Here is a 25,611-nt window from a genome sequence, read left to right as displayed (position 1 = left end):
TTCTGTTACATAAGCAATAATGATTCATATTTTGGTTTTGGATCTTTCCAACAGGGAAGGTTCAAAATATTAAAATATTTCTAAGTTTCTAACAATGTAAACAAGACGCTCTCTTATCTTTAATACTTAAGTTATCACATATTCGAACACATAACATTTAAAAAAATTAAACATACTGTTTTAATGTCTTTCTTTGTTTGTCATGCATATTCTCAAATCCCCTACGAAGAAATGGAATAATCCACATTCTCCTTCACATAAATAAACTGTACTGACATAACACCCTCATCATCAGCAACATGAATAAGATTGCGATAGTTGTTTTGATTTTCGCCATATTTTTGGTGATAGCAATAGAATCTGGTTCTCGGAGACGGTACAGGAAAAACAAGCATGCTCCTGGATTTAGGCGACATGTCGTAAATGACGACGATTGGGAAGCCGACAGTGATGAAGACGACATACCTTTTAGACGCCCGTATAGGTGGTCACATCGCAGGTAGGAAGACCAAGGACTTTTCTTTATTTTCTATTTTTTCATATTTTCTAGATTATTTTAAATATTTACTCCGGATTATTTTCCAGTTTTTTGTTTGTTTTTCTTATATATTATAAATTGTTTAATATATAAAAGAAAAAGAAAGCGATTATTATTATAATTTTGAAAATAATCGTTTTCTTTTTTTATATATCTAATTTGCAACGGTAAAACAAAATAACACATATTGACGTCGAAACTTGCAAATAAAGCAAGAAGGAAAAATTGCACTATTTATCATAAATAACTATACTATGTATATATATATATATATATACTCTATATGTTGTTGTAATAAACAAGTAAACAGTGTAAACACTTGAATAATACGAAGAACACTTAAAACAACAAGTACTTGACTCGTGATATAATAAAGTTATTTTAAAGTGAAAAGATAAGTAAATAAAGTAATGTATATAAAAAAAATATACAAAACATATTTGAGTGAGGTTACACGATTATTTGATTATGCACTATGTATAGCGCCAAACAAAACAAATGCAATAGTATCATCAGTCTAATAGAATGTTCTTGACATTAAACTGGCATGTTTTCTTTTCTGTAGCATGCAGATACAAACCTCTCTTCTACATAGTGATTTTATATACAAGTTTGAAAGATTTACAGTCAAGATATTCTGCATGAAGAATCGACCCCTCAGCGCGACATGATTGAACGGTTGCCTGAATAATACATTAAAAAAATATTATATGTTATTCAGGTCTCAGACAGGGTATATACTGTGACATTCCCGGCTTAGAGTTTATATCCCCTGAGCCGAAGGCGAAGGGGATATAAGCCCTAAGCCGGGAATGTCACAGTATATACCCTGTCGGAGACCTGAATTACACATATATTACGGATTACCCCTAACTTAATGTTATTTCCCAGTGCAGGTATTTGTTGACAACACACATATTGAAAACTCCAACCTGATATGTCCTCATACGTGAAGGATTTTCTAATTTGCTGTGAACATAATTTTATCGTGTATGTAATAATTTATAACACCACTTATAACATTAAATTTCAGTATTAAAAGTTTAAATTGGGTGATTTTGTATTAAAAATGTATTATTGACTGAAGCACGTCATTATTTTCCCTCTGTGAGCCTCTGACAGTCTGATAGCTTTTGACTACGTCACATAGTAACCGGTGTTATGATGACGTTTTTGAGGTTCCAATTGGGGATAAAAACGTCGTATATACCCCGGCAGTTTCCTGAATATATACTGACATCTCTGTGTTGTTATCCAATCACAAACCTCGACACATTTGTAATCCGTAATATACTACTATGTAGATTAAATTAATCGGAATGACTGTGTCCTGATGCAAGTTTTTCAAAACCTCACTTTTCATTTCTTATTTAGGAAATAATAAAACCATTTTTAAATGAAAATGAATTTCTGTTAAAAATTTGAGTCTACACAAGTCAGTGGCATATAGCCATCTTCTGGACGAAAACAGTTCATCTACACTTTCATATCAAATTATACATTATCAATTAACTGATATTCATTATGATATTGGTACATCCCAACCAACCACTTAGTAAAGTAAGTGAATAGCAAAAAAAAATGTGGTATTATTGCGAATGAAACAGTTGTGGTTGTCGTTTGTTTATGTGTTACATATTTGTTTTTCGATCATTTTTTGTACATAAATAAGGTTGTTAGTTTTCTCGTTTGAATTGTTTTACATTGCCTTATCGGGGCCTTTTATAGCTGACTATGCGGTATGGGCTTTGCTCATTGTTGAAGGCCCGTACGGTGACCTATAGTTGTTAATGTTTGTGTCATTTTGGTCTTTTGTGGATAGTTGTCTCATTGGCAATCATACCACATCTTCTTTTTTATATATACGTCATCGTTTATGAAACTGAAAGGGTTAATTGATGTGTGTGAGCTCTTAACCCTCCAGCACCTTGGTAAATTGTGGAACAACACAACATCAAACCAAATTGTAAAAATCAGTTTAAAAGACCTCTCGTTTGAATTGTTTTACATTGTCTTATCGGGGCCTTTAATAGCTGACTATGCGGTATGGGCTTTGCTCATTGTTGAAGGCCGTACGGTGACCTACAGTTGCTAATGTTTGTGTCATTTTGGTCTTTTGTGGATAGTTGTTTCATTGACAATCATACCACATCTTCTTTTTTATATATAGGTCATCGTTTATGAAACTGACAGGGTTAAGTAATGTGTGTGAGCTCTCAACCCTCCAGCACCTTGGTAAATTATGGAACAACACAACATCAAACCAAATTGTAAAAATAAGTTTAAAAGACCTCGACTCAAAATGGAAAACTATGGTTGCCGGATGCGGCCATCTCGCGTTTTCTCCTTTCAGTTTGCAAACCCAACATCGAGAAATCGAGAAATAGGGAAATCGCGAAATCGAGAGTCCTAGAAAGCGAATTGAGGTATTGAGAAATCGAGAAATAGGGAAATCGCGAAATCGAGAGTTCGAGAAAGCGAAATCGAGATATTGAGAAATCGAGAAATCGGGAAAACGAAAACGCGAAATCGAGAAATTAAAAAATCAAAAACGCGAAAAACGGGTAATGATTTCTCGATTTTGCATGAAAATGAAAGGAGAAAACGCAAATACGCGAAATCGCCGAATCCGGCTCAGTACCATAGAAAACAAAACCTTTATAGAAATATCTTGCGTCTATAGCCCTTTTTTGGATTGATTATCATAAGGAAAATTCAAACTGAAAAATATGACAGTCAAGAATGTATGAATACCTAAATACTAGAAGAGCTGTAAGACCAAAAAGGGACATAACATGAACATCCAAATCATATATATATAAGGATAACTTTGTCTGAGGGAGCTGGACCATTATTTTTTCCAATTATTTCAACACCAGTGGTATCCGCCCAGTGCCAGTAAACGAAAATTACACTTAACTAAACTAAAACAACCACATAAATTTTAAAACCAACATATTTGACTCAACTAAATGGGATAATCATCATCAATATCATCATCATCAGCGGCAGCAGCAGAAGCCACTATCATGACTTTATTTAATTTTATGAAAATCTGTATTTTATTTTAGGCCAGGGAACAAAAGGTTCCAACTGGGTTTCAACAACAGAAGGAGAGGTTATAGTTTTGATATTGGCTTTGACTTTGACTTTGACTTCAATTTTGATCAAAGAAAACCATGGTATGAAGGGTAAGTATAATTTATGTCACGTGCCTGTCTTATATCACATCATTGCATTATATATACATTAAGTATATTTAACTTCATCGCATCTTACAGCAATAGCGCTTTTATGTTGGTTTCAAAATGTTACAGACAGTCAAGTTAAAAGATGTACTTGTTTCCTGTTGGTGACGAGAGGATTTCTACAACAATTAAACTCACCAGACATAAGGATTCATGGCAGCAACAGAAAATGAAACAAAAATGTAGTTGCAAACGCTTTCTATAATGAAAGTACATTTTAAAGATATTTCGCAATAACAATTTTTTCGGACACTGAAAATTACCCTTTGAAAAAAAGGTAAAATCACAAGAATGTTCTGCAAGTTTTGTGTTTTGATATTGCCATTTGTATTTTTTTGTTGTTGGTACATTTGTCGTTTTAGGCCAAATATTTGTACTTACAAAGATGTTATCAAGAATGAATCCAGCTCTGACGAAACTGAGATTACCAGTCATCACGTGATTATATCTCAAGTCTGTGATGACAAAGGATCTTCCTACAAGTGTACTAACAGGTAACGGTCGTGCTAAACAGTAGAATAGCAACAAAAAAAAACGAACTCCAATGAAAATCTAAAAACAGAAAGTCCCTTGTGAAATTGTAAAATTGACTCAGTTGTAAACAAAGGAGTTACAATTACACTAGAAATTACAAATGTTCTCATTGAGATTTTATAAAGTGTTTAGTTCAACAAATATGCAACTATTTGTTCTCCCAGCATTGCGTCTGATTTTTTTTATATTATAATTCGTTTGATTTGTTTTTGTTTTGCAGCATTCCTAAAAGGTTTTTAAGATTTTATAAACATTGAAATATGTTTAAATTGATAAAAGTACAGTGGCCGATAGTAGAAAAATGTCATATCAACATGCAGTGGTTTTCTTATGTCAATCTTTTTTTTTATGTTTCGAGTTTTTCACAGAAAGCAAAGTTAAGTGTAGATTTCTTTCAATTTAAACATCGGTATAAATCATACGAACATTCTTTAATGAATGTAAAAAGGCAAAATAATTTAAACTTGTTTCAGGATATTTTTTCCAGTATCAAATAATTTATAACACTGCTTTGTAATATAATTTAGTTTATAATAAGGATTTATATCTGGAACATTTTCTTTTCTATTTGGCCAAACCTCTGTATCGAGTTAATGCTGACTGCTTTGTAATTAGTATAAAAACGATATATAGGGAAAACGGTAGTATTACATTTCCCCAGCATTAGGTTGGGTTAGTTTAAAACCTATTGAAATATTTTCTAGAGAATTATTCGAATAGGCTTCCAAAATTTCATAAATTTGGTGCAAAATGACGGTGGGCATGGATAACATAAACTAGCTCCGTTGGAAATTGGTCATTATACTATTTGGCTTCAATTTTTAGAATACAGTAATAAAGTACTAACGCCACACATAACTGTTTTATCCAGGTTTTTATTATAAAAACTGGTACATTTAAAAAATGTTAGTATTGTCGCATATGGCAGAATAAATAGTACCGTTTTTCCTATATCTTGAACATTTTCTGTTTTTTATTATGACCATACCTCTATATCGACTTGGTGCTGACTAGTTTTCTGTAATGTAAGGATTCTTCATATAGATAGAAGGCAAGATATGTATGTCAGGAACCTGATGTTCAGTGGTTGTCGTTTGTTGACGTTTCTCGTTTTTATGTAGATTAAAACATTGGTTTTCCTTTTTAAATGGTTTTACACTAGTCAGTTGGGGCCCTTTATTGCTTGCTGTTCATTTAGAGCCTAGGATCCGTATCGAAGGTCGTACTTTTTCCTATAATGATTTACATTTATAGATCGTTACTTGGATGGAGAGTTGTCTCATTGCCACTCATATCACATCTTCTTATTTTTACGTAGTTTTCCTTGAAATCAAACTATGGTACAAATGAAGAAATCGGTTTTCTATCGATGTAAAAAAGCAAGATTATTTAAACTTTAAACAAAGGGTAAATATTCCTTAACACTGCTATGTAATTATTTTATAATTAGGATTTATATCTTGAACATTTTCTTTTTTATATGACCTAAACTCTATATCGAATTTGGTGCTAACTGGTTTTCTGTAAGGTGAGGATTCTTCACTATTTAGATAGATGGCATAATATGTATGCATTTTTACAGTTGTTGTGAAAATAATTCGTTTCTAAGATAGTTTGTTTCTATATATATTGCATTGGCGTTTGTTTTTGTTACACTTCAGTGTTTTTGTTGTTCTGTTGTTTTCATTTAAACAGATTTAGTTTGTAACCTGTATTTGTTTTCTCTTACTTTTGATCAGCTGTATACTACTGTTGCCTTTATTTATACATTGTGATCAACTTATACTTTAAATTTGACGTTTCAGCATGGTGGTGGGTGGAAAAGAGGAAACGATTGTCGAGGTAAAGGAATGTTGTCCTGGATTTACAAGAAAGACAAATCAAATTGGTTGCCCCACTGGTATGTAAAGTAAAATAAAATGAAATTTTCATTTATATATTTGTTCTGTAAATAGATTCGAAGCAAATATCTAAAGAAGCAGTCACAAAAGATTGAAATATAGAAAACCAAATAGAAATAGGAAGATGTGGTGTGAGTGCCAATGAGACAACTCTCCATCCAAGTAACAATTTAAAAAGTAAACCATTATAGGTTAAAGTACGGCCTTCAACACGGAGCCTTGGCTCACACCGAACACCAAGCTATAAAGGGCCCCAAAATTACTAGTGTAAAACCATTCAAACGGGAAAACCAACGGTCTAATCTATATAAACAAAATGCCAAATCTAGATTCATTCTAACCTGGTATCTTTCGCGTACGGTATTTGATGTTGAATCCAATATAACAAATGTTTGTATTTTGCGACTGTTATCTTACAAAATAAAGACAGATACAATGCATGAGGTAAATAGGATTTATTATTGGTTGAAATGAATAGATGTCAATTCTTGAATGTACGTACAATCGTGTCCTGTACTTCGCCCGTATGTGTTCTTCCATTACAATTTTTTTTTTTCAAAAGAAATAAAACGGTGTACATAGTATTTGCTTATTTGAGTTTTCTTCACCTTTTCATTTATATATAGCTGTAGAAACAAAGAATCTGCTGGAAAAAGCAAAAGACTTGGATCTCACCAAGTTTATAGAAGCCATTAAAATAGCTGGATTAGAACAAGATTTAAAGAATGGGAATATCACACTATTTGCACCTGTTGACCAGTCCTTTGATCAGATGTCTGATCTCTTGGCACCTAAATCTCAGATTACACTACAGGTAAATATGGTTTTATGTTGTCTCCAAGTATAGATTGGACGCTACTGAATAAGGTTTCAAAACTTTAGGCATACCAGAAGATTATGTTCTATCTAATTAAAAAACAAATTGTTTATGCTGTCTCTCGCGTTCGTACAAGGGGGTTGTATGTTAAAACATGGGATCGTTGACAAATCATAGATGGAGTTATTTGTTTGATTACTTTGCCTTCTATTGGCTGTCTAATTGATTTCAACCTTCAACTGTTCTCAAAGAAAATCTGGCTGATACAATGATGTCTGTTTAATAATTTGTGGGGTCTATAAGTGTAAGACACAAGCGTTTTGATGTTGTACCAGTTGTACCATTTATAAATACAATGATGTCTAAAAAGAAGATGTGGTATGATTGCCAATGAGACAACTATCCACAAAAGACCAAAATGACACAAACATTAACTACTATAGGTCACCGTACGGCCTTCAACAATGAGCAAAGCCCATACCGCATAGTCAGCTTTAAAAGGCCCCGATAAGACAATGTCTAGTTATTTGTTTTGTTTTACTTGTGGTTTCTTATCTGCAAAAACTGGCGTTTTGATGGTTTCTCAGCAAATAATTGATACAATGATCGATAATTTAATATTTGTTTTGTCTGTTGTCTGCAGGTACTTGCGTTTTGATGGTTTCTCAACCTAATATAGATACAATGTTATCTGAGTTTAATAGTTTTGCTTTGTTCTCTTACCTTCTCAGCTGCTGATTGGTGCAATGCCACCCGATTTAAATGAGGTATTAGTTTATTACCTGTAGGTAACTGGTGTTTTAATGGTTTCTCTGCCATTGATTGATACAATGATATCTAATTCAAATGTTTTGTTTTGGTCTATTTATTGGCGTTTTGATGGTGTTTCAGTCATTGGTAGATACAATGACTTCTGTTTTTTAAAATGTTTTTGTTTCGGTCTATTTTCTACAGGATAATGGCGTTTGGAGGTGTCTCAGCCACTGACCAAGATACCTAATTAAAATTTTCTGTTTTTGTCCTTTACCTACAGGATACTGGCGTTTTGATATTGTCTCATCCGCTGAATGATTGATGCAATGATCTCTGTATTTAATGCGTTTCCCTCGGTTTTAGTTTGTTACCCCGATTTTGTTATTTGGCCATGGATTTATGAGTTTTGAACAGCGGTATACTACTGTTGCCTTTATTTAAATGTTTTATTTTTGTCTATTTTTTGCAGGATACTGGTGTCTTGATGGTATCTCAGCCACTGATTGATACAATGATCTCCGATTTAAAGGCCATGTTACTTGGTCATTTATCACCAGAGGTCTATACCAGCAGCAGATTAAACGACGAACAACTTATTGATACAGCAAGTCCATACAAAAACAAAATCAGAATTAATTTCTATGACAATGAAGTAAGTTTGTGGGTTTTTTTCTGTAGAAAACTTGCTAAATTTAATTCAATTTTCTTTTGATTTATTATAATGCGTATTTATAACTCATGTCAAACGTATGCGTTAGCAATTTTCGTTCTATGCCACGATGTCAAAAAAAGCAGGGGTTCGAATCCAACCGAGCGAAGAACGTTGGATAACATTGTTGGGAAAAATTTCAGATAACGTATATTTAAGCTGGCTAGTCTTTAACCAAAAGAATGTCTATCATGCTTTTAGAACATATTGAGCAGTGGTAAATTACTGTTGCCTTTATCTAGAAGTATACATTTCGGGTGTGTCTGTGCTCAAATGGTGGGTTTTACTAATGAGCAAATAATTCTTATTCAAGAGGTTAACATTAATAGCCAGAATTACCACATCGTTTTTGCAAGTTCATTGTGTTCTTTGTTGATAGAAAAAAGTTTACTATAACATTTCAAAAATGTGTTTGTAATACTCATTGAAGTTGCGAAATACGCTGAAACCATGTTTTGGTAGAAATTTTATTGGCATATTGTTTACTTTCCTCATTCTAGTTTATTTAGAACTTTAAAAACTTTTTTGCAATTTTGTTCTTTTATATTTCTATTAATATATTTTTTTAAGCTTATGACTGCCAACTGCATAAAAGTCAAATCTCGTGATGTAGTAGCCACAAACGGAGTAATAAACGTTGTTGAAGAGGTCCTAGAACCTGTTTCTGAGACGTTGATGGAAATAATTTCGTCTGATCCTGAAATGAGCTACATGAAAACTGGTATGCTAATATCATATTAAACATTTGTTAAACTGAGTATGCATTGAAATAAACATAAAAAAATTCGTATGTTTGAAAGGGTAAAAACATATTTACTCTGAATTACTTTTACTGACATGGTCAAAGCCTAAAGGTATTAAAATGAGACTGGATATTGAATATTAAAGAGTAATTTATTAAAATTGTTATCAATGTTTAGCATAATTTTTTCATAAAATCAAGATGTTATTTCCTGTTAAAACAGTCTAGTACTTTGCATCGAAGGACGTCGCTACAATTACTAAAACTGTGTGATTTGAAAATAAAATTTAAGATGCTTAGAAAATGGCCCTGGTGTGAAGCAAATTCAGGGAAAATTGTCCTTCTACTTGCAAAACATACATTTAACATGATACGAGAGGAAATTAGTCAATTTAACATTGAATGATATTGATGAATTACTTTCTTTCTTTAACTTCTTAATTGCTTTGAGCATCATTCCAACTGCTTTCAACCAAGCTCCACTTATGAGTCTAATGTAAAAGAAACACGAATCGGGCAATCAAAAGTCTTGTATTTTTTATAAGGATTTATCATGAACTCATCCTATAGTTAAAAGTATAGCGTTTATAAGTTACACAGAAGAAGGCAAATCGCTCAGTATAACTTTTGGTTGAATGCGTCCTTTAAAACTTCAACTAAAGTAAACCTTGCGGCTGCGGTCCAAATAGTCGTGGTATGTGTGTTTATTTGAAGGTGAATTCCGAAGCAAGTTCATGTTTAATCCGATAAGTATGGAATCGCATGAACTTGAAACAAGGTCAGTAGAAGATAAACTTATGGTATGTCTCGGTTTCTCTATGATTCTGTATTAATCAAGTAAATTTGCATAATATATTTCAAAGGTTTCAAGTGTAAAAATTGAAATTTCAAATAAGCAAAATATTTCAAAATTTTGAATACAGCAATTGGCAAGAGTGGTCTAGGAAAGATGTTCCGCGATGAAGGCCAGTTAACGTTGTTTGCACCCAGCGATAGTGCATTCAGGAAATTGGATCCAATCCTTCTTTCAAGAATTTTGGATGGTGATACTGAGTGTCTGATAAGTAAGTATTGTTTTCATTCAGCAGTAAGTTTTACAAAATTACAAAATACTGAACTCCGAGGAAAATACAAAATGGAAATTCTCTAATTAGAAAAGAAATGCCTTTTTAAAAAGGTAAAAAGAATTACCATTGATACATAACTATTTTTGTAATAGGTAACTTTTCTTTCCTACAGTGGGGCTTTTTTATATGCTGCTTTTAAAAATGAAGTGTGTGTAGGAAGATGAATGGCATTGGAAAGATTTATGATAACATTTATGATAATGTCCTTCCTTGTGTGATAGTATTTGACCTCCAAAAACGTTTTTCTTTCTTTTCAGAATTGTTAAAAAATCACGTTCTTCCTAATGTGATATGTTCTCAAGCCATACAAGGCAGATCAAAGTCTAGGAACTTGTTAGGCCACATGCTTAATCTGACAAGAGCTGCAGACGACAAACTATTTGTCAATGGCGCGCAATCTGTTGACATTGATGTCATGGCTACAAATGGAGTATTATATGTGATAGATGATATTTTGGTCCCTGATGAAGGTAACCAGAATGTCTCTTAATTTATGGCGAAGTACCATTTATTCTGTTAAACTTGAATTTTCTTGACATGTTTCTTGTTTCTGGACAATACCTTATGTTTAAGTGTATGGATCTATATGAAATTGTATCAACAGTTCCATACCTCTAAAGGAAGGTTGGAATCATTTTTGGGGTTATGTTTAAACATTTGAATCTTATAAGTTCTTAGACCACATACATTCTGTGTCAGAAAAGTACTAGTATTCTTTGCCAGTACTTCCCACAACCGTTCATGGTTCGACATCGTCGATCGTATCAAGCTTTGCCTTGTATATATTATTTTTCATTAATTCCTACATTGATGTTTCTACTCTATTGAATTGCGGGATTTAAACATCGGTAAACTAATATCGCCTCATCTTTGATGAGATACCCATCTGTAATAAATACTTGATAAATTTACAATTTTGAAATACCCTGAAAATAAATTGTAAAGTTAAAAGAAGATAAAAAAAAATAAAGCATCTCTTACTTTCGATTTATTAATCACGATATATACATGAAGGCTATTTAGTCGAAATAAAGGGGCGAAAGTGTATTCAAAGACCCCTCTTCAAGAGTAACTCAACCATCTAAATTTGCAATAATTGTTTAATTAATCACGAATAAGTAAAAAAAATAATACTGTACACCGAGGAAAATTCAAAACGGAAAGTTCCTAATCAAACGACAAAATCAAAAGACAAAACACATCAAACGAATGGACACTAACTATAAAAGGCTGCATTTGAAAGGTTCTTATAAAACCATGATTCGTAATTTTATTCAGCATTGGATGTGTTGGAAATAGCACGAAGATCCGGGGCATCAGCTATTGTAAAGTTGATTGAGGACACAGGTTTGGCCAAAACTTTACAGACGACACAAAATCTAACACTGTTTGCTCCAAGCGATGCAGCCATTGGTGTAAGTATTGTCAAACATATATTGTATAACGTAGCTGACAGCGGCCAAAAAAAGTGCAACATGCACCCACGTTTGCAGTAAACTTATAAATTCAGCTAAAAGATTCGGCATATAGATGCATCTTTAAAAGACCGACCATGCTCCATATGTCCCTTATATTGTGAAGGATTATGAAGTATGTTCATTTCATTTACATATTTTAAATCTCCGGTATGTAATGAATTCTAATCATTTTACAGTAAACAATGATGCATTTTGGAGAGTTCAGCAACCTCCAATAAATGAGAATCCCTCTGACATATTTTGTATTCTACATTGACTACTATTAAGGTCGACTTCAAAACGTATGTGTTAGATGCAACGTAACTTTAATCATGTGTCTTGATGTGAAATCCGAGTTCAGACCTCCGAAATTTAATACACGAAAAGCATTTTGGTTGAAAGCTAGGATATTGTAAGTCAGAATGTAACATTCAAAAACATAAAGTATGTTCAACATTTGACATGTTATAATTATGGATTGAAATGCATATTTAACGTTGAATCTTTAGTTACAAATAACAATTCATCCACAAACAAAATGAAGTCTGTTTTATTATGTCTATAGAATTTAGAGAAGATTCCAACAGATCCCACAGAACTAATGAAATTACTATCATACCACGTGGTTCCATCAGAAGAACATACTTGCAGATTGTATAATGACCAACAGCTAGATACACTAAACAATGGAAAGCAAATAAGATTCAACGAGTATACAACGGTTAGTATAGATAAACAAAACAAAGTTGGTATTTCGTCTCTGTTGATATATGTGATTTTTCGAAATTCTAATGATTGAGAACAAAACGAGCACTCAAATTAAAAGATATAAACATAGACGATTTTAATTGCTTCTTTTTCACACACAAATGTTATGAATATCCTTGCCATTGAGGGAACTGCTAATGTTGTATTATCAATTTTGTTTTTATGCTTTTATCTTTTTAATCTACCAGTGAACTTTAAATTCAGTATGACTTAAAAGTATTTTCAGCCATTCCCTTTTGCGAGATTCGATTGGAAATGGGTTCAGACTGCACAGTGTGCTACCATTGAGAAATCGAACATCAGAGCATGTAATGGAATAATTCATATTGTTGACAAGGTATGGTTACATGTTATGGAATGTTCCTGGACAAATTTAGACGAACCTAAGGCGAAAGTTTGGCGACTTGTAAAGCATAATTTACATTGGCAATCATACCACATCTTCTTTTTATATTCGACAGAAATATTTGTTTATATATTGCCTAAAGCGATAGTTAGCTTATCATCTCTCTTGTATGACACTCGCAGTTCTATTATACTGAAACCGATGTGTATACAATACAGACATCATAGAATATTTTTTACAAATAGGGGTACATCAGTCAACATTGCGTTATAATCTTATTTACTATAAAAATTAACAAATATATAACAAAGAAGCAGAAAAAGGCATATAGACGAAGCTATCGAAGATACAAAACTTTTATACTTGAATACGTCAAAGTTTCATTTTAACAACACTCGTCAGTTGTGCTCGAATAAATATTTACTATAGGCAAAAACAAATACGAAGTTGACGAGCTTTGAAATCCCAAACTTCCAAAAGGTTGCGACAAATTCGCCTGAAGCAATCTTTTTCTAGGGGATTGTATGAAACGAACATATTCTAAATTACGACTTTTCTATTTCGCACATGTTTTTTTTATGTCTAATGGTCATCATTTTTAAAAGGTTCTGCAGCCTCCAGCTGGAACACTTTTAGATGTTCTTGCTCTGGACAACAGGTTTACTGAATTGGTACAACTGATCAAAATAGCAGATATTGGTGATATGTTAGAGGGAGATGGTCCATTCACTTTATTTGCACCTACAGACGATGTAAGTATAAGTTCTATCGTTTCTAGTAATAAATAACACCTTAAAAAGGGTCTGTAGTTCAATTTTCAAATATCAGAATTTGCAGCTATTTCAATAGAATAAAAAAAAAATATTTCGAAAATGCTGTTGATTTAAAAAAGGAGTTTATGTAAATTGGATAACATTTCATAAGAAAATTAACAGCAAATCTAATATTTGATATACAAATACTCGACTTTAAATGCATAACTAATGCCATTGTAAATCACTGTAAAAAATTTGAGGTACTATCTCGTCACATAAAGATTAACCAGCTCGTGGTGGTTGTTTCAAATTGATTGTCTGCATATGTGTTTAAGGTAAGGAATGGAAGATTATTGTTTTTTAAGTATCAAGAAATATTTTTTCAGGCTTTCAAACGCATTGATGATGCAGAATTACAGAACATTGTAAACGACAAAGGGAAGTTAAAACATGTACTTTTCAATCACATATTTAAAGGTACAGTAGTTTACTTTTGAATTGTTGAGAATGCATGATGGTTGGGTTTTTTTTATCTGCTAATGAATATTTGAAAAAAAAAATGATCTGAAAAGACAATAAACTTGTTGTATTAAGGTTTTTTTTAAAGGGGAAACTCAGCAAACATAATTTTATAATCAATGCTTGTATTGCTGTTTTGCAAACTTAATGCTCATTTTGAGTCTTTTGTATTTGACCTTTTTAACTTTTTTTTAATTCGAGCGTCACTGTTGAGTCTTTTGTAGACGAAACGCGCGTCAACCCTATATACAAAATTTAGTCCTGTTATCTTTGATGAGTTTATTTGCAGTAACTCAACCATATCTGGTCTTACAGCTAGGGATAATAGTTGATTTTATTTAAATGAAATTACTTTAGAGTCTTTATGTACTACATTTTTGAGAACTTAAAGTATCTTTTATTTGTATGCTTTGTTATGCCCGGGGGATTAAGTTTGTATTTGTAAATGTGCGTATTTGATCTGATGTTCTCAGTGTCCAACATTTGTTTGGTAGTTCCTGGGTTTTTTTCTGTATCTAAAAGTATTTTAAAACATTTATATACATAACAACACAATATTTTGTCGCAACAAAATGGCCATAGCAAGTGTACCTTACGAGACAAATTATGTAGATAATAGATCATTGTTTAATTTCAGATCAGATTTGTTGCTCTGGTTTAAGCATAGTTGCTGCAAACGTTGGATATGGAGCGAGGCAACTAAAATCAATGTCTGAAGAACGGTTTACAGTTGATGAAATGGGTAGCAAAACTGAAATCGGAGGATCACAAATTACTGAATGTGACATGAGCTCAACCAATGGCGTCATACACGTGTTAGACGAAGTAATCCTCAAACAGAAAAGAAAGTTCATGGGTGATGATGATTTGTGGGATTGGTTTAGGTTCTGATTTTAGTACTATAAATACTATTGGTTTGTTTTTTGTGAGAAAGTTCTGAGTTTTAAAATTATGTTTATTATTATGTTTGATAATTAATTTTAAAAGAAAAAAAATGATTTTACATATTTTCATTTAATAAATGTGCTCTCAAAGGGATGGTTTTGTTTTTATAACTTTGAAGTCCCTAGAATTTTACTATATATCATTAAACCTTGTAAACAGAACTTGAATACACACAACTACACACGTCTTTCACGAAAATGTTAGGGTCCAAGGTTTAAACACTTAGCCTTATCTATTATGTTATTTTAACTATCCCTTTTGAAGGAAAAGAAAAATAGCGGAAACAAAATGTAAACAGATGATTGATATAGTTGTTACTTGCTTTATCCTTTATCTTTTATCTTAGCGTTACGGTTATGGCATACGTAATACATTAATGGCTGCGCACTTGATAAGAATGTCATTATTCCTGGTATCTTTGATAAGGTTTTATGTAAGGAAATGACATCTTTTATCAGAGACAATGCTGAATATAGCAGATTATAATACTGATAATTTCAGAACAGGAGATGGAATGCGTCTACACATATTTTACAAACTCGGCTATATCTGGGGGATTGTTGTCTAATGTAAATAAATAAACATGTGCCTTTGGTGCCCGCAAGAGATACCAATGAGATTTTCGAACTGAAAACAGAAAGCGATTTGACAATGCCACGGCAAAACGACATACAGACAAAAAGTACATAAAACGCATCATAAAACACGAATGACTGAGCATCACGAACACCACCGAAAACCGCATGTGATCAAATGTGCTGCGGATGATGTACAGATCCTTCTCCATTACCAGCAACCACAATCGAAATGTTGCTCGTGTAAGCACAAATAAGGTGATGAGTCTAATTCGGTAGGTCACATTCGGGGAATAGATGACGTGGTTGTTGATAACTGCTGTAGTTACAGTCTCAAGCTGTAAGTAAGTTTTATTTTTTGCAGCAAAAATCGTAAACACTGTAATGAAATTGAAATTTTAGTTCGTTCAATAAAGTAGTATACAGCTGTTCTATAGTCACACGATATATCGTGGCCATGATATATTTCGATTAAAAAAAAATAACAATAGAATACATGTCTGTATGTTTTTCTTTTCTTTTTAGCAATGTCGTAATCAGTTTATTTTCGACTTGTGAGTTTGAATGTCCCTCTGGTATCTGTCCTCTCTCTTCTGCATATATCGAACAGAGTCTGGTATTATGCCGTTATTAGATGCTGGTAAAATCCCAAATAAAGGATTTTTTTATAAGAATTTGCTTCGTCTCTGTTATTTGTATTATTATATTGAGTGCCAAGAGACAGATTAAATCGTTATCAAAATGTTCTCTAATGCCTCTCTAATTTGATTCATATTCTTCTTCGAATTAGTTCCATTAATTTTGAAATATCTTGGCTTGCGCCCATAATTCACAGAAAATAACTTTTTTGTGTAAACAAATATTTCTTTCTTCAGAAAACAGAAATTTGATAGAATAATATTTGAAATACAGCTTCCGTTCCGTTAAAAAAAAGTCATGGAATTTTATAGAAATGCATATTTTTATCAATAACTACATCTTTCTCTGCCCGCTGAATTGGAAACACTAATGTTACTTATATAGTTCCATACATCTAAAGAGGAACACAGATATTGACCAAAAATATGCGTTTAAGTAAATTGAATATGTTATTAAAATGAATTATCTTAAATAAAAATATGTTCCCTCCAAGCTGGGAGATCAAATTTTGACAGAGATGAAAATGGTAAAATTTTGGTATTATATTCTTCTGAACAGAAAGTGAAATGATAGTCATAAAACAAAAATCATCCGTATTACATTATAATCCTGGTACCTTTGATAACTATTATGATCTGTTAATTAACTCAAAGCTGCTTTTAAAAATGTGATGTACTGAGATATATGGAAAAGAAGTCTGGGATTCAATTGTTGCAACATTCAAAGACATACTTTTTCCCTGACCTCTGAGTGAAAAAAGTACTATTGTGCTTTTGAAACCTCGACGTTTTAACGATATGATTTTGAATTGGATATCTCCACATGAAATGATGTTTTAGATTAAGAATTGTCTTGTACAAATGGACCGTAATAAGTACTCTGATTACAGGAATATGACAGATGTTCTTATGCCCCATTTATGGGCATTATGTTTTCTGGTCTATGCGTCCGTCGTCCGTCCGTCCGTCTGTTCGTCCATCCGTCCGTCCGTTCGTCCATCCGTCCGTCCATCCGTCCGTCTGTTCGTCCATCCGTCTTTTCTGTTTCAGGTTAAAGTTTTTGAAAATGGTTGAGGTAGTTTTTGATAAAGTTGAAGTCCAATCAACTTGAAACTTAGTACACATGTTTCCTATGATATGATCTCTTTAATTTAAAAGCAAAATTAGAAATATTCCCCCATTTTCACGGACCACTGAACATAGAAAATGATAGTTCGGATGGGGCATTTGTGTACTATGGACACATTCTTGTTTTAGTCGTACCGTTGGTAAATAACGTTTGCTTTTGTCAATGTTATGGACACCTCCTTTTTAGCTCACCTGGCCCGAAGGGCAAAATGAGCCCTTTTCATCACTTTGCGTCCGTCGTCGTTAACTTTTAAAAAAATCTTCTCCTCTGAATTAACTGGACCTAATCAAACCAAACTTGGCCACAATCATCATTGGGGTATCTAGTTTAAAAAGGTGTCCGGTGACCAGGCCAACCAACCAAGATGGCCAACATGGCTAAAGATAGAACATAGGGGTAAAATGCAGTTTTTGGCTTACAACTCAAAAACCAAAGCATTAAGAGCAAATCTGACATGTGGTAAAATTGTTAATCAGGTGAAGATCTATCTGCAATGAAATTTTCAGATGGACCGGACAACCCATTGTTAGGTTGCTGCCTTTGAATTGGTAAGTTTTGGTTATTATCTTGAATATTATTTTAGATAGAGATAAACTGTAAATAGCAATGATGTTCAGCAAAGTAAGACCTAACATTATAAGTCAACATGAACAAAATGGTCAATTGACCCCCTAAGGATTTATTGTCCTTGATAGTAAATGTTTTACAATTTTCATAAAATATGTAAATTTTTACTTACATTTTCCACTGAAAATACTGGACCAAGTTCATTACAGATAGAGATAGTTGTAAACAGCATGAATGTTCACTAAAGTAAAATGTACAAACACATCACCATCACCAAAACACAATGATGTCATGAATCCATCTGCGTCCTTTGCTTAATATGCAATAGACCAAGGTGAGCGACACAGGCTCTTTAGAGCCTGTAGTTAAAATTCCCTTGAATTCAGTTAAACTTATTTTTACTTGAACTGTAGTATGACGATGAACTCTTAAATGAACTCAATCAATAGGACAAGTACTCTTTGAAAACAAATAAGTTACGAATTATAAAGAAAACTCGTACACATTTATGATGATGATTTTTGTTCTACACAAAGTTAAAAAAAAAAAACTTCAATACTTTTATAAAGCTCAATATAGGAATACAATGTCAAAACGACGTGTGCATTGATTTGAAGATAAACGTGGTGTATTCACATCAAATATAATTATTTCCTTATTTGATTTTTTTTAAATAGGGCATTTTTTAGTTTTCTGATTTCTCAGTGCCTGAACAGGAAGTAGATGTTTTTCAATACACAAATCAAGGTCATATTCATGTAAACATCGCATTTAATAATATATTCACAAAAACTTGAGATAAAAATTCCAGTTAATGAGGAACAAAATTTGTATTTTTGTTATCACATAAAGTTGCACCTGAAGGTACATTCCAATTAACCATGTCTATGTTGGTTTTACTTTTGTTTTACCTGTCATTGCTTTGGGATAATAGTGTATGTAAATCGAAGTGTGAATTTGAAAAATGTTGGGCTAAATGTGAAGAAATGAATTTAACACATGTTCCGAAAGGATTGCCAAGAACAATTGAAAGACTGAACTTGCGCAAAAACAACATTATCGAAATAGAAGCTAACGCTTTCGCACGTTACCAATTACTTCAGTACATAAGTTTACATGGAAACCAGCTGACAACGATACAGTGCAGTTCATTTAATGGATTACCAAGACTAACATCACTCGATTTAGGCAACAACCAATTAAATATACATACAGAACATACCGATGACGTATTTAATAATTTGAAATCATTACATAATCTTGACATTAGAAGAAATTTCGACATTTTTGATGAGCATTATCCTTTCTTAGGTAAACTCGTTAATTTGAATTTTCTTGCTATGGATCTTATTCCTAATTCTGATTTCTATAAATTAGGTTTGCCAAATCTGATTAATCTAGAAAAACTTGTATTCGAAAATTGCTTTTTAAATCATTTGGAAAATAGAACGTTTACATATTTGTCTAGAAATATTAAAGAAATACATTTTAGAAAGTGCTATCATATTAAAAGTGCAGGGGCAGGAGTGTTAATGCCATTGAAAAAGCTCAAGACATTACGTATTCACAAATCTACGATGTCGCTTTCAGATGCACTGAAGATTCTACATCCCTTTGAAAATAAGGAAATGGAAACAATCGAGTTCATAGGGGTGAATTCTGGTTATAATCAGCCAAAACTATTTGCTTCTCCGGAGGCTGTTGTAATAACTTCTGAAATGATGAGATACTTACAAAAGATATGTGTGTCCAATCTGATTTTAGCTGAGTGTGGAATTGTAGACTTTAAACCGAAATCTCTATTATACTTTGATAGACCAGAATGTCTCAAAAAAGTGGTGTTGTCTGGAAACAGATTTCCAATGTTGAATAAATACCAAGAAGTCATACCACTCACTTACAGATTGGTAAATTTAACTTTATTTGATTATTCGTATAATCCTTTGTCCTATGATGGGGAAAATCAAGTATATTCACAATGATCAACCTTTTGTAGACATAAACAGTGGGTTGTTCTGTGACCAAGTTTCGTTGTACAATGGCGACAAAAACGCATTAGAAATAAGTTCACATACCTCTACCAAATATATCGATCGAAGACATAACACTACAACTCAAGAATATATTGACAAAAGGCAGGTTGCACAATTTCGTTTAACATTACCCGAAAACTTGCACACATTAAGACTGTCACATTTCCTCAGAAAAGTAGATTTTCAAGGGGCATTTTTAATTCTGAAGGCTCCAAATTTACAGTATCTTGACATTAGCTACTTTAATGCTGATTGGTTTCCAAGGATAGAATTTGATGGGCCAAATAATCTGCGATTTATCAACTTTTCTGGCACAAAATCGTCATCTTTTTTATTACCAAAATCGATTCCAACACTGGTAAATACATCAAATGTTAAAATGAAATATGCTAGACTAGGTCGCTTGTTTCAAAAAAATCCAAACGCCTTAAACTTTATCCCGTCAGTTGAGGTTTTGGACATTTCAAATAATAATATATGGTTTCTACCTGAAAATGTCTTTGTGAACAACAGTGAAATACAAAACCTCAGCATATCGTATAATTTGCTTTATGACATACCGAGGGCAGTTTTGTCTCTACCGAATTTACAGTTGCTTGATTTTCGTCACAATTTCATTCAATCCATTAATGAAACCGTACGCAAGTGGCTTGAACAACAAAACTTAAAATATGGGAATAAATTTTATCTACTTCTTAATGGAAACCGTTTGAGATGTACGTGTGATACTCTTGAGTTTGTCAAATGGATCACCAAAACAAATATAAGTTTAGATAAACCTAATAGAGATTATCGATGCACGTTAAAAAATGGTACAGTTATGACTATTCCAGAAGTGATGCAGAAATATCATGATCTCTTTATAGACTGCAACAGTGGGCACTGGCTTCGGATAGGAATCGCTCTACTTGTTTCTTTTGTTGTGTTAACAATTCCCGTTGCTCTTGCAGTAAATTTCAGATGGCAACTTGCTTATTGGATTTATAGAAGGTTTAGATCAGTTATCGAGGAGAGAATGAAGTTGAAATCTAAATATGACATATACATATCATATGGGGACCAAAGCTTACACTGGACAATAAATACTTTAATACATAAACTTGAAAATTCGTGGAAGATGATCACATGCTTAGACGACAGGGACATTCTTGGTGGCGAAATTTGTTCTGATGCTATTGCAGAATCCATTAGTAATAGCAGGAATGTAATTTTTGTTATAGATGATTCATTTCAAGACCGTTTATGGGGGAAGTTTGAAATACAAAGAGCAAAATACGAAAAATATGCCGGAAATCTGCAGCACATTATTGTAATAAAAAAGCCCAATATTACAGTGCAAGAATTTCCTTCAGAACTTCGACAGATTTGGGATGATGTTATATTTATAGAATGGTGGGACAATGACGATAGTGTTGGATTGGACAGGCTGAGAATTGCCCTTTTCCAAAAGGTGCTATGAGTTTTTTATTACACCGTTGTTCCAACTGATATTTTTGTAATACACTCAGTGTGCATTATATTTTGACAGAAACGGATATGCTTCTCATTACGTTTTGTCTATTCCTTCTCGTAAAAGCCTGACTCAGAAAAAGCTTATCATTTGTACATTAAAGCACGTGCTTTGACCTCTCTTTGTGTTTATTTTCTTGTCCAAAGTCTCAAAGAAATATGTGCAGAAAGAATAATCTTTTTCGCACATGACACGATATCTCACCATGAAAATCTCACAATTCATTTATATATTTCAGGAAAGTCATAAAAACAAGATTGTAAAATACACTTTAGTCATATGCAAAACAAACGAATAAAATATCTACATTACGCATTACGCATTTATACAGATATAAACAAAGCAATACGTTTAAACCCCAAGACTTACATAAAAATACACGAAACTACAATAATATGTTGAATAGACAGAGAACGAGTGCTTATTGTGTATAAAAAAAGTTGTAAAAATTCTCAAATCATGGTTTCAAAATGATCTTCAGAAATTCAAATTAAACGGATATACTAGTAAAATATGAAAAAATTTGAAAGTATTTAAAGAGCTTCATACGGGTACGATCAAAACCATCAAATATTAATTGTTTTGTGGCCGCTGCAACCATAAATATGGTTCAATTACATACTAATCAATATCAAATTGTGGTTGTAATTAGATATAACATCAATACCCGTATTTTCATGCCAGTAGCAAAGTACTGAGCTACTTGGCTGGTTAATCCCTCTTGGGCTTACAATACATACAACACAACATTGAAAACTGAAGACCGGGCTCCACACCCCACAAAAAACCAGAAGGGTAAGCAGATCCTGCTCTACATGTGGCATCCGTCATACATGTAAATCGTTAAAGTAAACACCCGATGATAGATCTAAGTCGGTAGGTAATTTTCAAGGAAAAGGAAGGGATTTTGGTTATAACAATTGTAGATGTGTTTTATAAAAATAGTTACAAATGAACAAACAAAAAAATATTGAAGAGAAAATTCAATGTTACACCTGTGTTAAATATGTATAGTCATTTTATAAAATAAACTGTTTGCAAAACTATGTATTATTCTTGATAATAATGATGTTTTTGTCCCAGGCGGATAACCCTGGCTTCACAACTTAAATATTTTCTAACCTGTTTCCTTTTGCTAGCTATTATTCGTTTGTTTCTCTGTCCTATATTTTCTCCCATTTATCTGTTTATTTGTTGTCACTCTGTCGTGTAATGTTGTCATTTTTAATATTATAATTACCACTGCCATTAAAGCAGGAGGTTTGGCATGCCACAAAACCAGGTTCAACCCACCATTTTTTCATAAAATGCCCTGCACCAATTCAGGTAAATGGCCATTGTTACATCACTGTTCGTTTCTGTGTATGTTACATTTTGTTGTTGTGTCTCTATTGTGTCCTAGTTCTCTTATATTTGATACGTTTCCCTCAGTTTTAGTTGGTAACCCGGATTTGTTTTTTCTCTATCGATTTATGAATTTTGAACAGCGGTATACTACTGTTGCTTTTATTTAAAGAAAGTAAAATGCACAGAAGGTAAAGATAGACATTCCGTTTGTTTTGAATCTTGCGACATATAAAGCCTCAACCATGTCTTCGCATGTTCAGGAAAATTTGGCATTACATCTTTTGTAATCAAAAAAAGACCGTTTACTATAACAACAGATGAACTAATTAAAAAAAAACCAACAATTCAATTAGTAGAAAATAACCATGATTGTTTAAATTCATATCATATCTGTCTAATTTATGGCAAACCCATCAATTCGATCCAAACAAGAATTTCTGAAAACATTTGTTTTTTTTTCTACTATTTCTCTCTCTCTCGTGTTTTCATTTTGTTAAAGTATACATGTTATTGTAAACTATATAAGTTAGTACACATAAACAATGGTTCAGTCTTTAAACAACAAGCAATTTTTTGAAGAAAAAGTACGTAACATTAAAATTGAGAATGGAAATGGGGAATGTGCCAAAGAGACAACAACCCGAGCAGACAACAACAGAAGGTCACCAACAGGTCTTCAATGCAACGAGAAATTCCCTCACCCGTAGGCGGTCCTTCAGCTGGCCCCTTAACAAATATATACTAGTTCAGTGATAATGAACGCCATACTAAACTCCAAATTGTACACAAGAAACTAAAAGTTAAAAGAATACAAGACTAACAAAGGCCAGAGGCTCCTGACTTTGGATAGGCGCAAAAATGCGGCGGGGTTAAACAAGTTTATGAGATCTCAACCCTCCCCCTATACCTCTAGCCAATGCAGAAAAGTAAACGCATAACAATACGCACATTAAAATTAAGTTCAAGAGATGTCCGAGTCTGATGTCAGAAGATGTAACCATAGAAAATAAACAAAATGACAATAATACAATGTACATAAATAACATCAGACTACTAGCAGTAAACTGACATGCCAGCTCCAGACTTCAATTAAACTGATTATGTCTTCATCATATGAATATCAGGCACAATCCTTCCCGTTGAGGGGTTTAGTATCATACCATCATAACATATATGAGAAGAACATAACCCGTGTCATGCCAACAACTGGTTTTTAAATAAATATGTTTAGTTCCAATGCAAAAACCCTATAAGTGAATCAATATTAACGCCAAAATATGCAATCTTTAATGACCTGACAACAGTATCGTAACTATATCCCTTCTTAATCAGTCTATTTAAAGGTTTTGTTAGTTTCTGAGGTGAACACTGAAATTTTTGTGCTTTATTAAGAATATTTCCATAAAAAATTGGATGTGAAATACCTGAACGTATAAGAAGTCTGCATGTTGAGCTATATTTACGAATGATGTCTGTATACCGATGATTACGTTTAGTAAATGTTTTGACTAGTTTGTTATATCGAAAACCCTGGTTTAATAATTTTTCAGTAATACATGAATTTCTCTCGATAAAATCTAAAACATTGTTACATACACGAGCGAATCGTACAAGTTGATAGTAATACATACATAATTAATTATAGACATGCATAGTAAATACAGTACGTTCATACACAAAAGAACGACACAAGACATACAACAGTTAAGCAAACTCAGTTATTACATAAACAGGAGGTACAAAGCATACATGCCGATAGCATAACATTAAGTCAAAAAGGCATTTAACTAAACGAAAAACAATATCACTGAAAATAAGCAATGCTCCAGAAGTAGAATAAACTAAGGCAATTTACAAACGAGCAAATGAAATTTTTATAAGTATGATTTTAAGTATATACTTGTATAAATGAAAGAATGTTCTTATCTGCAGCAAACACAATACATGCTTTACCAATCCAACTAACAAGCATCGACATAAATTGATTGAAATAATGTGTGGCTCAAGAACAAATTATCGGTCAACAAATGATATCAGTCTAACTATTGAGTTGCCCATTTCAGTCGATATCTTCGTAATAGTGCTAGAGCAGTCAGTTTTCTGCCTTAAAACACACCTGTTTATAAATTACGTCTAATGTGTACATGCACTCGCATTACATATAAAATGAACTCATCAAAGATGCCAGGATTGAAATTTAGTATTTACGCCACACACGCGTTTTGTCTACAAAAGACTCAACAGTGACGTTCGAATGAAAAATAAGTTAAAAAGGCCAAATAAAGTACGAAGTTGAAGAGCATAGGACCAAATATTCCTAAAAGTTTTGCCAAATACAGCTAAGGTAATATATTGCTGTAGTAGAAAAGACTTAGTTTTTCTAATACATGTATTCAAAGTTTTGTAAATAGTTTTAAAATTATAATAATGAACATACCAATGATCATTCATGTCAACACAGAAGTGCTGACTACTGGGAAAGTGATAATTAACCTTGTAGCCTGGATCCACTGCTTGTTTATAAAATCCTCAAAGATACCAGGATTAAATTAAGTATAGCGACATGCACGCGTTTCGTCTACATACACTGTTATCACAGAGATATGTCGCGCCTTTTTTGTAATTTTGATTATGCAAATGTTGAAATCAAAAT

The 25,611-nt window shown here is 32.8% G+C and overlaps 1 protein-coding gene and 1 pseudogene across 1 annotated transcript; both read left to right on the top strand.

The window, feature by feature from the left end:
* The first annotated feature begins 249 nt into the window (after window positions 1–249).
* Window positions 250–15,252, top strand: LOC134721999 (transforming growth factor-beta-induced protein ig-h3-like). The gene is made up of 15 exons (XM_063585406.1): window positions 250–499; window positions 3,610–3,729; window positions 4,149–4,280; window positions 6,126–6,220; window positions 6,848–7,035; window positions 8,261–8,443; window positions 9,071–9,221; window positions 10,166–10,306; window positions 10,627–10,839; window positions 11,648–11,784; window positions 12,392–12,547; window positions 12,821–12,931; window positions 13,546–13,692; window positions 14,082–14,172; window positions 14,852–15,252. Exons 1-15 carry the CDS (start codon window positions 300–302, stop codon window positions 15,103–15,105), a joined length of 2,319 nt encoding a protein of 772 aa, XP_063441476.1. The 5' UTR covers window positions 250–299; the 3' UTR covers window positions 15,106–15,252.
* A 3,622-nt stretch (window positions 15,253–18,874) lies between these two features.
* Window positions 18,875–22,572, top strand: LOC134721993 (toll-like receptor 2 type-1; annotated as a pseudogene).
* Window positions 22,573–25,611: the final 3,039 nt, after the last annotated feature.

This window comes from Mytilus trossulus, chromosome 1 (assembly GCF_036588685.1).
Source record: "Mytilus trossulus isolate FHL-02 chromosome 1, PNRI_Mtr1.1.1.hap1, whole genome shotgun sequence".
Taxonomy (NCBI): Eukaryota; Metazoa; Mollusca; class Bivalvia; order Mytilida; family Mytilidae; genus Mytilus; species Mytilus trossulus.
This window is presented reverse-complemented; position numbering and strand designations above follow the sequence as displayed.